This window comes from Saccostrea echinata, unplaced genomic scaffold, assembly GCF_033153115.1.
Source record: "Saccostrea echinata isolate AGI-Se365-2 ecotype Australia unplaced genomic scaffold, CSIRO_AGI_Sech_v1 ptg000054l, whole genome shotgun sequence".
Classification (NCBI taxonomy): Eukaryota; Metazoa; Mollusca; class Bivalvia; order Ostreida; family Ostreidae; genus Saccostrea; species Saccostrea echinata.
The window spans coordinates 20,128,401-20,146,531 of NW_026889803.1; the positions used below are offsets into that span (position 1 = coordinate 20,128,401).

Below are 18,131 nucleotides of genomic sequence, written 5' to 3' on the forward strand. Positions count from 1 at the left end.
CACACATGACTTTTCCCTTTCTTTAGTACGGATCCATTCCCCCTCCTCCGGAAAATTCCTTCATCTTCCTTTAATGACATGTAATGAATAGAAAACACACATACACACAAAAATAATAAATCACATAAATATCCATCAGAGCTTATGTACGTGTATGTATATGTGTTCAAATTTTCATTAGCATCAGGATTTTTTCATATTAAAAAAATATTCTCAGAATGAAAAATTCCACAGAATCTACACCAGAAGCTGAAGAGAACACCTTCTCGATTAATTCTTAAATTTGATCAAACTTTTCATTTATGAACGCTTTATTGCAGACATGAGAAAAGGAAAATAACTGGGGCTATTAAGTTCAGTAATTGTAGAACAGTAAGTAAATATTTATCAGTATTCACTCTGTCGATTTCTAAAACAATTGCTTATTATAAGAAGAAATTTTTCATATCGTTGGAAGAACCTATTGTTTCCAGGAATTATTATCTAGCAGAATTTACAGCAATATTTGAAGATTCTGCACCCCGATTTGCTGTTTGAATGAATTCATAACGAAATTGTCACATGTACCCTGTTTTCTTTTCTTTTTTTTCAATCGTAACTTTATATGAACGTTAATAACCGTCCGGAACTCCTCGCTTTCTGTAGTCAGCATTGGCGCTTATCTTTCCTTCATTTAGCTGTAGAATACCCTGCACTACAGAGCCGGCAGAGTCCGACATACTAATGTTGTGACCAATGTTCTTCAACCCTTGTATAATTTGCTGGAAAAAAAAAGAAATCAATTTTACAGCTAGATTAACCAAAGACAATCTGTTCAGTAGTAAAGAAACCTCCTCATCACTACTGTGCAACAGTTTAAGTTCCTTGTTAAAAAAAGTACAAGTACATTTTTACGCAATCGAGATGTGACATAGGTAAGCGTACTTGTATCATTTCCGGTATTTTTACCGAAAAAAGGCAATCCTTTAACTCTTGCAAGCGTGGCTCAGCGGTAAGAGCGATCGCGGAGAAGGGTGTGTTCGAATCCCACAGGGAAACGTGGAGATGGGTCCTTGGGAAGATACCGTATAAACCGAGGTTCCGTGTCGCAGATGACGATGGTGAGAAAAAGATCACTCACTGCTCAACGGCAATAAGCGCAGAGGACTAAATTTGCAGCCCTCCATCGACAATTGGTGGCGTCCCAAGATATAATGAACAAATGATCCTTTAAAAGAATGTAAACCTCAAAAATAACATTGTTATTTATATCTCTGACGTAACATTCATGTTACGTTCAACACCCTGAAAGTTTTGTTAAAAATAAGAAAAGAAAGCCTTTATATGTACATGTAATAGTTTTTCATTTATAAAAACATTTTATCCCTGTATAATTTGGAAAGGCTAACTCGGGAGGGGAAACTCAGGAATTATTTTATATGTACCTTTACAAAAGTCGCCCGCGTGGCGCAGTGGTTAGAGCGCTTACTCTAGAGTCGCGGCATTAGGACTTGATTTAAACGTTAAACACCAACGAACTAAAACAAACAAACCTTTACAATGTTTGACCCTCAAACGAAATACTTTTAAGATACTCAAATCCCACAAAGGATTATAAATATGGTGAACAAGTAAATGCAGATGAATCTAATGATTTTATAGAAGATAAGCAATAACTTCTCATGTAAAGGAAGTATTTTCCTACTATTTGTACTAAACTCGTTAACATCCGTGTGTAAAATTAAAACAATATGAATAAAGTTTTGTTCTAATCCTACAAAAATCCTTTTCGAATTATTATCTGAAAGAAAATGAAAACTTACCGGGTCAAATCCGTTTTCCACTGTTACGTAGGCTGGTAACAACTGATGATGCAGTCGTTTGTGATCGATTGATTTCTTGATTCCATACTTGAACCACAGTGTCTCAATGCTTACCTAAAACAAAATTATAAATAAAAAATTATGAAATCTCATAGTTTTTGCTTCATATGTAATTTCAAGTAAAATGAATTTTAACGACAGTTATTATAGTGAAATTCAAATTAAATAAATCGCCAAAGTAATTTTCAGCAGTTGATGATTTTATAATAAAGTCAGGCAAATAAAATAGCCAAAGTTATCTTGTAGAATAACGAGAAAGTTATTTCGTTATAGCTAGCTGCAGAACTGTAGCGTTATGGTTTTAAATATTAGTCTTTGACCATAACAAAGACTAATATATAAAACCATAACACTACAGTTCCTAAGCCACGTTATAGCGAGAAAAGATCTCAAATGATTTCAAACGAAAAGAAAAGTTTTCTACTTTGAAATAAAATTGACGAATTTGAAATCATGGTCATACTACACTTCTGGTCATTGGCAATAACATACTAAAGTTTGCATTTGTTCCAAAGTCGCGGAGTGGATACCATTTAATGACAGAGAGACAGAAAGAAGACAGGAACAATACCAATACAACTGTGTTAATGTTAATTTAATACTATAATAGATAAGATACGTATACATTTGTTTTTGTTGAAGGGGGGGGGGGGTGAAATTTATCCTTTTCTCATGAAATACATGTACATGAATGTTTCAACCAATCTATGCTAATCAAATTTTCTAATTTACATTCTAAATTCTACCATATACGTACTAAAGCAGTTGAGGTTGTAATTCTTGTTCCACCGGAAGCTCCCACCACTAACTTCACGTGACCCTCTGAATCCACCACTACACTAGGGCACATGGAGGACAGTGGCCTCTTACCTGGCTTGATAAAATTCGCAGCTGAGGCCGGAACACCAAAAGAGTTTGTTGTATTTGGTGTAGAGAAGTCGTCCATTTCATTATTAAAAAATATTCCTGTTCTGCTGCCGACAACTTTCGAACCAAAACTATAAATAAATAAATAAATAAATAATTTTTAAAAAAAATACAACATGATAATGTAGGTATGATTAATTAAGTGTTTATATAAAAGTCATACGCAACGTACCTTACTTACTGGTAATTTTCAAGATATTCTTAATATCAAAGTTTCATCAGATGTTCTTATGAAAAAAAAACAATATATATATTACCAGAGGTGTTGAAAAGATATAAAATGATGTAAATCCTAGTTTTTCAATTAAAAAATATTTGGAAAATGATCAAAGGTGTATCGTTTTAGCTTGCTTAAATTTTGTTTTGAAAGAGATTTGCATTATCGTAAGTCTACTCTTATTGGAACTTTTCAATTACAGGAGATATGAAAATGAAGTTAAAAATGACGTTGCGTATGTCCCTGATGGAATATGTTGTATCCAGTCAATATGAGAATGAATGAATTAAATATTTAGCTGTTTCGGTAAATTCATCTCAAAATACTGCAGATTTCTGGTTTGTAATTACATGTATGTATCTACATGAACGTACTAAAGATTTATTGTACTGGTGAGTGAAACAGCGTCGCCATTTGGCGCCAGAACTGCCAAGTGCGACGTCCCCGTTTTTGACTGGTCGTAAAATGTCGGCCCGTAGTACAGGGTATCGTGTGTAGAAGTATCAGATATTTTAGATCGAACATATTCAGCATAAGATGATGACGTCATATTATTTATCAACTGAAAAAGAAAGAAACGAATTACAAATTCAATCGAGATTTGAACCTCCCTTACATGCTTACAATTATACGTTTGAAATTCACGTTAATGTACATAGTGTCACTCTAAACAATACAATAGGAAACTTCTTACCGAAGCAATGTTATCCTTAAAACTTTGACTCTCCTTATCTGGGTCCCCGAGACTACTCCTCTTTGCATAAGCGAACTTCATGGCTTCTACGATTCTATGCCAAGTCAATGTCGATTTTTCAGTGTTTGAGACACTATCTGGACTAAATCCGTATCCTGTACAATGTATATAATGCATTAATTTATTTAAAGATAATGTCATAGCTATCGATACATTTTTGAGATTGGTCCTTATGTACTTTCATGGAATATGGTTTTAGTCCAGAACTGGAGTTGTCATAATAGGACCAATACTGTCCCTTAGGGGGCACAATCAAAGCACGCATCTTATTAAGTATCCGCAGATGTATCAGAAGTGCTGTTTGGATACTCCTCGTTTCAAGAAAGTAATCTAAACGCCAACCTTAACCTTGATTCTTCAAGAAAAAATAATGACAGGCAGGTACCGTAATTCCATTCTACCCCTTCGAACCCCAACAGCTTCGTGCAGGGGTATAAAAATCGTAAAATGAACAACAGGATACCTCTCAATGGAATTGCAACTTACGAAAATACACTTACCGTCTGCGATGTTGAGAATCATGGCGTACACTGCCCCGCTAGATGGCGGCTGTGGCGTGAAGATGGTGGAGTTGTCCTTCAGTTTCACAACCAACGGTTCCTTCACAACTGCTACATAGTTGTTCAAGTCTTCCTTTGTTATAATTCCACCTAGTAAAAAAAAAATCAGTAATCTTTTTCAGTTCTGCAATGTTGACCGAAGTAGTTATATACCTTCTTAAAAAGAACGAAGCTCTTTGCTCCGAGGCCCTGACGTCATGATTCCTACCGTCTCGAACACGGACTCAAAACAACAAGTAAATGTTAATCATTCCTCTGCTTACTCATATAAAATTTTGCTTTAACAATTTTCCAAAAGAAATCTAATTTATACTTCAAATGCACACTATGCTCACAATTTCTGCAAACTTAGTAGGACAAACTTTGAAGAAATGACTTCTTTTTTTATATATATATAATTTTCAAATTAATAGTCGTTTTTCAAGATAAGAGTTTTCTTTCGCATCAGATGATCAAAAAACCTTTAGATTTGCAGCTATAAAAGAAAAGCTATTATAATATTTTTTCTGAGCTAGCGTCGCCCGCGTGGCGCAGTCGTTGGAGCGTTTGCTCTAGAGTCGAAGAGTAACTGTTGTTTTACGGTCCATTCGAGAATTTTTCACTATATAGAGATGTCACTATATACCGGTGAAGGGCTTCAAATTTAGACCTTTACCCGGTACTGAGGACCTTTGAGCAGTTGAGGGATTTTTATTGTGCCAACGCCTGCCGTGATTGAACCCACAACCTTCCGATCAAAGAGCGAGCGCTCTACCGACTGAGCAACCGTGACGGTCCCCTTAGGAGTTCGATCCACTGTGAGAAAAAAGGGAATACCGGTCCATCGGATGAGGCCGTATAAACTGAGGTCCTGTGTCGCAGTAGAATGACACGAAAGAACTAAGTGCCCCGTACAGGTATACTTTTGCAGACCACTGACAAGTGGTGGCGTCTCAATATGAGTGAAAATTTCTCTAAGGGACGTTAAGCAAACAAGCAAACAAACAAACTTTCCGAGCTAGCTACTATAGGCAACTGGAATTAAAACATTGAAATGAAGCTCATAAAAATTTCCAATGCTACAAGATTCCGTTGTAACTAGCCAGAATCTTGTTTACTTACTACTATCACTACTTCTACATGTACTTGCGTGTACATACATGTATATATCAGTTCAGTATTTAATAATAAACTAAAGAAATAAAGGTACAATCTGCAAGTTTTAGAGCAACAACTGTCAAGATTGTGGTACCTGCTTCCCGAATATCCTCTACGATGTCATCGACAAGAGAACCATTATACATCGCGTGTGGATCGTTGGCAATGGCTTCAAATGTGTTGGCCAGTTTTGGCATTTTGATGATTTCTCCTTCATTGTATGGTCGCGCAGTATTTGGGTTTGTGAGAATGTCTCTGCGAAGACAATCAAACAACACAAATAGTTATAATTTCTTTTTAGATATAAATGAGAGCGTTACGTTTAACGGCTGAGTCATACTTTTCCAGTTTTGGATTAGTGACAAAGCTGAAATGTATCAATATGTTAGTGAAAAAGAAATTAAAAATGAAGAATGTAATTTACATGTATAGACTGTTTTATATTTCTGAACACAGGATAAGTGTCTAGTACATGTACATAAGAAATACTAAGCAAACTTAAATTTTATATTACGTAATTAATTTTCTGATGCTCAGTATCATGTTCTCATCAAATTGTACTGAAATCATTGTTTTTAAACTGACTCTAATTTAAATCAGGGAATTGTTGATTTAATTATAAATGAATAATTAAACCATACCTTAAATTTTTCTGTCTTAATAACACTGTCGTTTGTCTTGAAATGGCATACGCTAGAGGCTGGCTAACCTTCCACCCCTCTCGAAGCTTTTTGATTGTTGGCTGAAATAAATCTTTCCAGGGAAGTTTGCCGCCAATTTTCCAGGCTTCATACAATCCCTTGATTTCACCGGGTACTCCTATAGCTAAACCGCCTGTCAAAGGGAAAAGAATATGATTTTCCAAAATGTGATCAACATTTGCAAAGTATAAATAGAAAAAGGATTTTCCTGATTGAGATGTGATGCATTTTCAATTTATGACCAACTTAGCTTGAACCCTGAACACATTGGCCATGAATTTCAAAAAAAAAAAAGAAAAGAAGATTACTAGAGGCTAGGGCCTTAGTTCGAGATATGCAGGAGTAGATGTTCTTAGAATATGTATATTTTTACTACATGACCATTTTGAAACTAACCTTTGTGATGAACCCCTGCCTCGGGGGTTATGAAAAACATAATTTTTGAGAAAAGTTCTTCATGCTCTTCTTAATCATGCATTCAGTTTTTCTTCTTGTTATGGAGGAACAGAGAAGATTTTCTTACATTAAGATCATTTTCACTACAAGGCCATTTCGACCCTGCCTTTTAGGAAGAACCGGTGCCCGGGGGTGGTGGGGGTGGGGGGCATGAAAAACATTTTTGGTTCAGGTCTTAGTGATCTTCCTAACCATGCATTCAGTTTTCCTTGAAGATGAGCGCAAGAGTAGAAATTTTCGAAGATTATCTACATTTTAAGTATATGACCATTTTGGCCCCACCTTGGAGGAAGAACCTCTGCCCTGGAGGTCAGGAAATACACAAGTTGTTTGGAAGATGGTTTTATTTTCTTCCTTATACCGTGCATTCGGTATTCCTTTAACATGTGCAGGAGTAGATAAGAAAATCTTCCAAGAGAAAAGTACATTTTTACTACATGACCAGTCTCGCCCCATCGCAGAGGAAGGACCCCTGCCCTGGGGGTCATGAAAAATAAAATAACGGTAGAGGGCTTCATGTTCTTCCTAACCATTCATTCCCTTTTCCTTCAACATGTGCAGGAATAGAGAAAAGGATTTTTGAAAGTTTGACTTTTTGGCAGTTTTTGTCGCGATCCTACAGTCCCAGGGGTACTGTGGCAATAGGTCACCTGAGTGAATCAGGTGACCTAAAAAGAGACTTGATTATATAATATGCATTTAGAGTTCTTAAAGATTTATTTATTAAAAAATATTTTAACAGCATTCAGGTGTTTCAGCTATCTTAAATACAAAATAATGTTGATTATAATATATAAAACACAGATTTTTTTTTTAAATTAATTATAAAAATAAAACTTTTTTGTATCTTTACTGCATTGTTCAAACTATTATATTGTACATGTATTTGTTTCAATATTTCCGCAGTAGATGTATTTTGAAGACTTCAAATTGGTTACAGAAACGAACTATAGTGTATATATATTATAAAAGAAATCAGCTACATGTAGCAATTATGAGGACAAAAATGACTAGTTTCTCTAGCTGTAAATAAATTTGTTGTTGATTTTTACCTTCCGTTGAAGATTTATTTTCTGGCACATACATATCTTCTGTTGCTGCCCCTGGCGCCATCTCGCGAGCTAAGATTGTATAAGCTGTGTTATTTGCCCTTTAAAACAATCAAAATAAGGTTGAGTGACCTTAAACGACGTTATTTGTAATGTGTTTTATATACAGTGTAAATTCTTCAATTTTAGTAAACTCGTCTGTTACATACCTGCTGTATACGGTCATGAAATGCCCTCCTCCAATTCCACAACTGTGGCTGTTTTCTACACACTGACAAAGAATGGTGGCGATAGCAGCATCTACCACAGATCCCTGTCGCCGCCCCATTATATCTCTGAAATCCTTTTTGTATTTAATTATTCTTTCAATATTTAAAAGCGCCCATCGATTCCCTTATGAAAAATATGGTACTTGGTTTTTCCTTTAAATGTTCTTTGAAAACTTATTCAGTTAGTGTTGTTTTAATTCATCTTTATTGTTCATCCGTGATAAATAATAATAACTGTGTGAGAAATATACAGAGGTATAAATTCAAAACTCCCAAGCCATTCAGAAAACACTGTAAGTACCCAGTAAGTTTAAAAATAAGAAAAACATACATGCCAATTTGTGCGCAAGTTCCGGTGTCAGATGCTATAGCGGCGTATCGATAATGGCCCTCGATTGACGGGGATCCCTCTGGAGAGGGTTTGGTGGTGGTGGGTGGAGTTCCTGTGGAGGAGGTCCCCGATTCCGTCCCTGTTTCTCCGCAGGGCGTTTGGTTGGAATCTTTGTCTCTAGTTAACACAAACCCAAGGCCAAGTCCGAGGGCAACAATACAGGCGATAATGAGAAAAGTGGCGATGATAATTAAACGTCCTTGAGACATTTCTTTGGACCTGTTACACAACCAGGAAAGTGTTATTACCTACTCTATATAAATACATATAATTCCTGAAATTATAGAAGTATAGAGAATATTGTGTCCTTTAACATAACCTTTGACCTATATTTCTCATTAACAGCAATGGTTTAGTCCATATTCTTTCCTTAAATTATTTTTCGTCAATTTCTTTAATCATGTTACATTTACATTGCGTTTTGTTTAGCAGATGACGTACCATTTAAAAATATGAAGTTACTGACAAACAATGACCTTGATCTATGACCGTACGGTTTACATTGTTAAAAGTATGTATCCCCTTTTAATTTTGACATAACCTAAAATTTGTGATTTTTTATTGTCTGTAAGTACGTTTCACAATCTGGTACTTCTAAAAACCCACTGTACCAACTACAACTTGTCACAATGCATTCTTGGGTACAATGGATTAACATTGTTTCAAATGAAGTGTCAAGCACCCATCCAAGGGGAGATAATAAATAATATTAAAAATTTAGTGGTTCATTTTAAAATCTTCTCAAGAGCTACTGGACCAGAAAGGACAAACTTTGTTATACAGTGTAGGTTGAAGTTTGTTAATGGAATGGTTTCATGGGATATGTTGGGCTACAATGATAGGTCAAATTTCTCAATAATACGTGGGAAAAAAATCTTTTAAAAATATTCCTGAGAACAACAAGGTCATTATCTAATCATACTGATATGCAAGCATCCTCATGTATAGGTTTTTTTTTCAAATCATGGCCCCGAGGACTAGGGTGGAGCACATAATTTGGAATCAAAATTTTACATGGGAATAAATGGAAAAAAAGTTGAGTATTTTTTTCAAACTCTTCAAAACCACAAGGACCAGAATAAGTCATGTTGTTAAGCAAAAGCTTCATGTACATGTATAGTTTAGATTCAGATTTGTTTCAATCTTAACTCAGGGTCGAAAAGCGCTAACGGTTTGTAATGAGCAAATTCATACACGCCTTGAGGGAAACTTCTATAAAATCTTCTTTAGTAGGAGTGACAAAAAATCGGTAAAATATGTAAATTAGATTAAATTCATTTAAAAAAAAAATAAAGCGTGGACACTGAAGCGTTTATCTGTGTAATGAAATCTAAATTTGACATGTGAGCCAAGGTCAAACGGAGGGTAGATTTTTTATGTTTTATAAATGTATACATCACGTATAACCATTCCCCAACTCTTAATGAGTTATGGACATTAGAGCCAAATACTTTAGTTAGTACTCTTTGGAAAGGTCCCGACCTTAAAAAAAACAACTTAAAGTAGTGTTTTCTACATAAAATACCGAGTGGTTAAAATTGCGTTATCTCTGGAGAAAAATAAAACTTTTCAAAGCTTTCGACTAGATCCTGTTTATAACAATAATGCATATCTTAAGGTTCATCGATACTTTGATAGAGATAACTCTTAATGCCATAAATGTCTATTATTCCGTTTATAGATTTGTCAAGATGAAATGTCTTTTTTGTTTCATTTTGCTCCGCAAGCTATGATATAGTTGTTTGTATTTTACTTATAAAATACATTTCTTTCGGAAAATCATAAAATTTAAAGTAACATTTTATATGAGTGAGCAGAGGGTTATTCCATTAAAGATAGAAATGAATCTTCTGCTCTTTTTTAAATTATGGTAATTGGCTGGCTTCCTATGGCCTATGTTTCAATTCTAACAGTGTCTGACTCTATAAACTAAAAGTTGTTTTATTAGCGAAAAAAAGATATTACACTTTTCATATTATTATAAATCATTTACTTAGTTTTACTTGTTTACATGTGTTTGTCACGATCTAAATTTTGTAATCACTGGATGGAAAGTTGTCCTGTTCTAATGTTTTTTTTAAATTTATTCCCATCCAGTAAATTCAAAATTTAGAACATAACGTTTTAATAATATACATGTATTCACTTAAAATGAATAAAAATGAATGTTGTTAAATCGTGTATCCCCTCACTCTGAAACCATGATATGAAAAAACTTGAATCTACATTATACCTGAGAATGTTTGCATATCAAATCACAAGATTTTTTTCCCTCTGTGCGCCAATGTAAAAATCGGATCCCTTAGTAAATGTGGCTTCATCCTACCCGAGGAGCCACAATTGAATACACTTGAATCGTCCTTGCATTTCATAATCACTAAATTTAAAAGATAAAAATTGGATTCCTTATTGTAGCTACCACCAGGGGTCATGATTTGTACAAACTTGAATCTTCACAACCTGAGAGTACTTCCATTTTCTAATCACTAATTTTAAAAGATTTTTCCCTATATATGCCAATGTAAAAATCAGACACTTAATGCGGCCCCGCACTTCCACCGTGTGCCATGATTTCAACAAACGTTAAACTGCATGTACATGTACACTATCCACTATCCCAGAACGCTTCTAGTTTAATATCACTAATCATGGATCAGCTATTCTTGTTAAGAATGTTTCAGATTTTTTCTATATATAGTCCCTTGTAAAACATGATTTTAAAAAAAAAAATGAATCTTCACTATATCAGGAAAAGTTTCATATAAGCTTCATATTTTTTGGCCTAGTGGTTCTTGAGAAAGAATTGTTGATTATCGCGCGGACATGGCCCTTCCTTTGAGCTAACATTAATTCCCTTCGCCCAAGGATACTCGAGCTCTGTACCAGGTTTGGTTGAAATTGGCTCAGTGGTTCTGGAGAAGAAGATTAAATTGTGAAAAGTTTAATTCACGACATGGACAGACAACGGACAATTTTCGACAAGAAAAACTTGCTTGAACCTTTGGCTCAGGTGAGCTAAAAGCATTTATATTTTTTAAGTGTATAGCAGATAAAATATAAGGAGTCAATCTTCTTTTCTTTTTCGATCGAGCAAAGTTCGGATGTTATCCAGTCTTCTGAGTAATTAGGCCACGTCTGAGATCTGTAATACACTGTATAATAAAATTCGGAGAGGACAAGGGAAAGAAAATACAAAACCAAAGAAAGACTTACCCCATGATGAACAGTTATTTTACAAAGTTGTTTACTGCCTTATGACTCTAGATGAGATGGTTTGCCTTTGTTACACTGAAAAGAAAATTCAAAATTAGTTATAAAGAACCTCCGGCGCTCTACCTACGAGCAGCATTTTAAATGATCTTCGTCTTTCCGCAGGTTCTCAAAATTTAATGGAAATCCAAATCGTTAATATAGATTTACATGCTTAGTAAATATTGCATGAAAAGGGGTGCTTGCAGAAGTGTCATCCATTATATGTCCGTAAAACACTGTGATAATTGACTTTTCGCTCCGAACTTAGACATATTTTAGCGTATTTAATATCATTGGCAGCCTTTAGCGCCTTCCTGAAGTGGTGATATAATAGAAAGTAAGGCATAAAGATGTAAATCCAGTAATATGTGTATATGTAGGTACAATATACATAAACTGGAGACTACGTGTACATTTGCTTAAACATATATAGAGATGACGATTAGAATCTCCTCTCTTCAACACAAAATAAGCTTATCATGAATAACCCCGTTTCCCGGAGCAGAATGGCATCGTAAAGTTACTATGTAAACAACTTTGCTTTTGTATGTTTCCTAGAGAGAGAGAGAGAGAGAAGAGAGAAAGGGGTATTTTCTTGCATCATGTACTAGTATCATATTAACACACGGAGTATTTTTGATAAATTTTTTTATGTATCAAGTGAACAATTTGTATGAATTAAGCTTTGAAAATGACTATCGTGGAAAAAGAAAAGAAAAGTCACATATCTTAGTTTTACAAGCATCCAGAGTTTACGTCATTTTGTCAAAGATCATTGATTATAAATTTTGGTTTTAAAGATATTACATTTGTCTTCTTCATTTGATGATAATATATTCCCATCCCTTATCTCTGATTTTCATATCCATGAATTATGATTTATTCTAATTAACAAATGCACTGAAAATTAATGTTTCTGTTGAGCTTGCAATATACTAGTTGTAGTACACGTATGTGTAACTGATTTGTAAACATTTTTTAAATAAAGTTGTTTGTAATTTTCAACCTTGAAATAAAAATATTTCAAATTAAAAATTTATGAGTATTTTCCGTGGACTCCTTCTTGTAAAAATACTTCGAAATACTTAAAAACTTTTGTGGCTGATCTTAACTTGTCTAGATTTTTAAACTGCTGTATTCTAAAATAGGCAGTTTATTGACTTGTATCTGTATGTATGCATTCAGTACTGTGAACATTCAACATTTTAATTGATTCTGGAACATAGATTTTTCAGAAGAATGAAAATTGGCATGATCGAGATGATTTCAAGTTTAGAAAGCTGACAAAAATGGTTTTTTTTTTTGTTTGTTAGTTATTTGTGTCTGTGTGTGTTTTAAATAACTCTGCAAATAATGTTAAAAACAAAACAAATCTCTGAAGAAACTTCCATTCAAGCTTAGGGCGGTATGTAAGTGCCTCATTAGAAAAAAAAGTTTCATCCAAAATTTATTTATTTATCTGAGTTGAGATAAATTTACAGATGCTTGATCAATTCTGTATCTGAGACGAGCCGTAAACAGTGGCAATATATGCGTCACATTCTTACGGAATTGAATCAGTTGTCAACTTTTACCGACATTCATATCTGTTACAACAAACGTACAGACGTATTATGAATATACGGTTCCTTGCACTCCAATATCGTTTCAAATCCGGTGACCTGTATATTATAATGCATGGTCAAGCAAAGTTCATCTTATTTCTAATTTTAAAAATTTAAGATCTTGACGTGATCTCTTGGACGAGTTCAACTGACTCGAGTACACCTAATTTCTCAGTATATATCAGGTATCAATATTTTTAAAAAAAATTTTTAAAGATGTCAGTGATTTTACTGATAGTTCTTGTTTTGACACAATTTACATCTTATACACGATGTCTTTCCAATCATAAATGTATATACTCGTGTATATATATATATATATATATATATATATATATATATATATATATATATATATATATATATATATATATATATATATATATATATATATATATATATATATATATATATATCTTTTGACTCCGCAATGTGATACTTATTAAGGCAAGAAAGGTTTCGAAAAGGGACAACAATCAATACTACTAAAAATGTCCATTATACAGTGTATGAATGTACTGATGATATGATATGCCATCCCTAATATACCAAAGACAGAATTAGTTCATTTATCATAAAATGACATGTTAGTAACATAAAAGTTAGTTTTACAAAAAATTGGAAGAGCATATTAAATGTTAAAGATATAACAATTTATTTCATGATAATAATTGTGCAATAAAAATGACCTCACTCTATAACATGACCTCAGTGCTATAAGTACATGATTGTATATAAATGAGCAAAAATGGGGCATGGGGGAAATTAATGTTAGAACTGGTTGTTTAAGAAAACCTATAGTTGGGGACTTGTTGGTAATTTTTTTTAAATGAAAAGAGAGAGAGAGAAAGGAGTTTTTTTACTCAAATAGTCGTGCGGATAGAATGCAGATGGAAGTACAATGTAACAAGGGAGGTCACCAAAGGTTACAATTAATACGAGGCACAATACAAGGTATTGCAATATCTTAACGTAGATGTACATGTAAATGATAAAAAGACTTCAACATTTTTTACGAGCATAGAATAGCAATTGAGTTCAAATTCATTTTTAGAATTCAGCATAGGAAATTTAAGTCGGCGACATGCAAATATCAAGTAAATAAATTAATACATGTGTACCTCGAACAGAAATCCAAAACTCTAGTAATGCAAAACAATTTTTAAAATAGCCATCTTGTTTGGACAAAAGCATTTAGAAACGTTCTCATCTCAAACAAGTGAAGATACGGGGGGGGGGGGGATAGAATGAGGTCTTATGAGGGGATTTACAATATGATATAATTAAAAGTTGCTACAAGAAAGATAAAACTTTAACAAAAATATTTTTTAGCATGAAATAGCATGCATGTAATTAAATTTTATATAAATGTATTATTTCACATATAAAAATATCCGATATTTTCATAATTCATTTGATATTTTTCTATATATTCATGCGTTTTTTCCACAAGTTTTCTTTGCTAAAATAATGAAAGTTGATTTCTTTGTCCAAATTATATGTATTTCCTTTTCTTTCTCTCCCCCTTCTTATTTTTCTTCAGTTTAAGGACACGAGACGCAAATTTTGCCCCCACTTTAACATAATAAATGACAAGATATCCTTCTTCACGCTCTGAAGTACAATTGAAATTGTAGTTTGTCACATTTAGAAACCTAGCACTGAACAAAATTAACGGACGAGATTTTAAACCAGACCCTCGATAAGAGTATGACCGATCATAAATTAATGGGTCTACAGTCTAAAGTAAACAAATTCGGCAAAATTTATGAACATGAAGCATGATTATGCTATACACATACACTTATCAAATGTGAAAATGCCAGTTGAAATTTTCGATTTAAAAGACACGTTATCTATTAAAGAAAAAAAGTGTTAATTATGTTTACCTCCTCTGTGTCAAGTTGGAAGAAATATTTTTCCAGAGCTGTGCAAATTTTACTGAAAATGGCTGTACTTTTGCGTAAGACCGAGGTATAACCGACAACAGACAGAATAAAGTACTGTGTATACCAAGGAATGACAATCCACTTTAGAAGCTGTTTGGTAATTACACCGTGGGGGGTTGGGGATAATCGTGTTTGTTGACAACATTAGGACTAAATGTATCAGTTGGATGCATAGACAAGGCGAGTTACTTGGAATATATGACAAGATAACAAAGGACTAGTGTTGAATACAAAATTATACAGATATAGGAATGTCCAGGTTGACATACGTGCATAATATAAAGTCATTTCGTTTATAATCTACTTGTTATATAGGATTGACTACATGCATATAAATTATATTTTGTTCATCGAGAAATGAATCTTAAAAAAAACGAATCGCACACTATGAAAGCCCGAAGGCTTTCATAAACTAGAGAGTTTCAAGGAACTCATGCGTTGCCTGCTTTATAGCATCATTAAAGATCTTTAAAGAAAATATAAAGATGGTCAGCTATTTATTTGCTACTTGCATTATGGTTCAGGCGTGCATTTGTCTGCAAAAAAAAAAACAAACACACAAACAAAAAAACAAAACATCCGCGGATAGTATTAGACCGATAGAATACTTATTCCAACATTTAACAAATAAAATCTGACAATGACATAAAAATATGAGTGCCCAACACTTAAAACTGAAAACAATAATGAATTTAAAATTTTTATTAATAAGTACTATCCCCAAAAAGAGATTTCGGTATTTACTGCAATTGTCTACAACGATCCTTTTAGTATACCGATCCCGATATAATTTGATACTTTCAGTTCTGTGTGGTAACTATATAGCATACAGTTTCTAAGTACAGAGTCATGAGCTCGCTCATAAACGTGTGATATAAGTTCATAGGGACGATGTTATGATAGCAAGGACAACTGAACTATAACAGGAATAAGCATCAAGATGATTACCAAGTTCAAGTTGAAATTCTCTCTAATAAATTAATGGTTTATGAGGTTCTATGTACAATATTTACAAAGAAAATATACAAGATACACGTGATATATGGCGGAAGTATGGCATGGCAAACGTAATAATATTCGGTTTTTTCCATTTGTATTCTTTTATTCATTTAATTGGTGAGATAAAGTTTCATGTTCTCTAGGCACTGAAAATAGTACTTGTACACATACATTCCCTATCTTGTATTCATGTTTATTTAGATTTCAAAACATTATATCCTAAAACTGAAATATAGACATTAATTAGTTTTCAGAACTTAATTCCGGTATACTTATTTGAAACAAATGTCATCATACATATAAGCAAAATATGTATAAAGAACTCATTCAAATTGCTTCGTTATTTTCTACACAAATATTGTCTGACAAGCACTATAACTAAAACCGAGTATTTCGATGCGAAACACACGACTATATTTGTAAAAACTGCCATGTAACGCAAAGATCATGTTTTTCCAAGTAATCACAAAAAGCACAGGTTCTTTGCAAGTTCCATGTTGAAACAGAAGAGGATTAATTAAAACGTGGTTTGTAGTGATGAGCACGAACTTGTAATAAGGTGTACTACACACAGATTGATTTATAGATGGAACTACAGGTACGTCTAAATGCACGTTTCAACCTATAAACACTAAGTATAAGATGGGAAAACGGAGGAAAAACTTACCTTTAACCCCCTTCTTCTACACACTATTGTCCAGAACACAAACTACGCAGCCCAAACCTTTTTTAATAATCCTTTTAAATGAATATTTAGAAAACGCTTCGTAAAACATTTGTTTGGTCAGTAAGCAGCCTTATTCATTAACATTCTACGACTTTGAGTAAAATTAAAAAAAAAATTAAAAACATTTGACGTAGAAAATCAAAATAGACAGCTGAGATTCCCGTGTCGTTTAGTTGTTAATTCTCGAGTCCTTTAACTTAAATGAATACCGGATATACCTATATATGTAAGAGATGTTTGCTTATGTCAAGTCACACCTTAAACAACGAAGAAAGATAATGATGTGGTCGTCCCCTAACCAATTCTGTTAAAATCTTTTTTTTTCTCGGTAGAAAGGACATGGAAGTATTTTAACGCTTTGTAAGCTTTTAAAATGAAAATTAGAAAGTATTAGTGTCTGATTTTTTTCCGGTAGTCATATTTTCTTCTATACCGATCTAGAAAATAAACCAAGGCATGCTAAAACAGGGATACCTATAACAGGCTGACGAAAGCCAAACAGGAAAGGTGTTGACATATTTAGCAATTTTGCGTTACGGCCGAATGCCCGTATTTATAAATTATTGTCCAAGTGGGATTCTTGTGGAATAATTCTAGGATATAAACAAAAGGTTTGTTTAAAACAATTTTAATTTGAAGGGGGCACAACCAAACATTTTCAGGTTTTTTTTTGGGGGGGGAGGGAGGGACCAAACAAAAATTCCTTGACAAGCCAAAGGGGGAGGGGGAGTCATCAAACGTAATTATTAAGGGCACACATCCATTAAGTGGCTTAATTTTCTAAATACTTTTGTATAGTTTACTTAAATCGGCTCAAATATTGGGAAGGAGCCTCCGCTCCCTCCAGCCTGAATAAGTAAACCAATTTGTTGGGCGTCTCACAAAGATCGATTCTTTATACTGGTCTTTCTTTAATGGGAGGTATATGTATAGGATAGAATACCAATTTTTTTGTTATCTAGTCATGTTAATTAATTTTTTTATTGCATGAGAAATTTCTGAACAACAATCCTAAACTCACAGTTTAGAAAACTGCGATAATGGTTTCAAAGAAATAATTTTTCTATTCAGCATTATAGACACATGTAACTATCTTACAATGTATTTATAATCATTGAAAGTACCATGAAATTACTATTTCACAAACAATTGTTTAAAAGCACTGTTGCAATAAAGAAATGATATTTGTACATGTTAGAAAGATGAAAAGAAACTAACCGCAGTGTGAGAGTGATTGTTTATAACTAATGGTTCATTAATGTAATGAATGGATTTCT

General features: G+C 33.5%; 1 protein-coding gene across 1 annotated transcript; it reads right to left on the reverse strand.

The window, feature by feature from the left end:
- Positions 1-271: 271 nt before the first annotated feature.
- On the reverse strand, positions 272-16,999 carry LOC133172405 (glutathione hydrolase 1 proenzyme-like). Its single transcript, XM_061307282.1, has 13 exons — positions 16,795-16,999; positions 11,537-11,611; positions 8,264-8,542; positions 7,873-7,998; positions 7,667-7,764; positions 6,099-6,291; positions 5,552-5,712; positions 4,261-4,410; positions 3,701-3,855; positions 3,381-3,568; positions 2,620-2,860; positions 1,803-1,916; positions 272-761 (listed from the first exon to the last, which is right to left on the reverse strand). Exons 2-13 carry the CDS (start codon positions 11,539-11,541, stop codon positions 612-614), a joined length of 1,860 nt encoding a protein of 619 aa, XP_061163266.1. The 5' UTR covers positions 11,542-11,611; positions 16,795-16,999; the 3' UTR covers positions 272-611.
- Between the last annotated feature and the right edge of the window lie 1,132 nt (positions 17,000-18,131).

What these genes read in the sequence shown, in the direction of transcription:
- LOC133172405 (XM_061307282.1), bottom strand. An exon ending in TTAAGACAGAAAAATTTAAG is followed by an intron (nt 5,713 to 6,098) that starts GTATGGTTTAAT and finishes TTGTCTTCGCAG; the next exon opens with AGACATTCTCACAAACCCAA. An exon ending in TTACAACCTCAACTGCTTTA is followed by an intron (nt 1,917 to 2,619) that starts GTACGTATATGG and finishes ATTTTGTTTTAG; the next exon opens with GTAAGCATTGAGACACTGTG.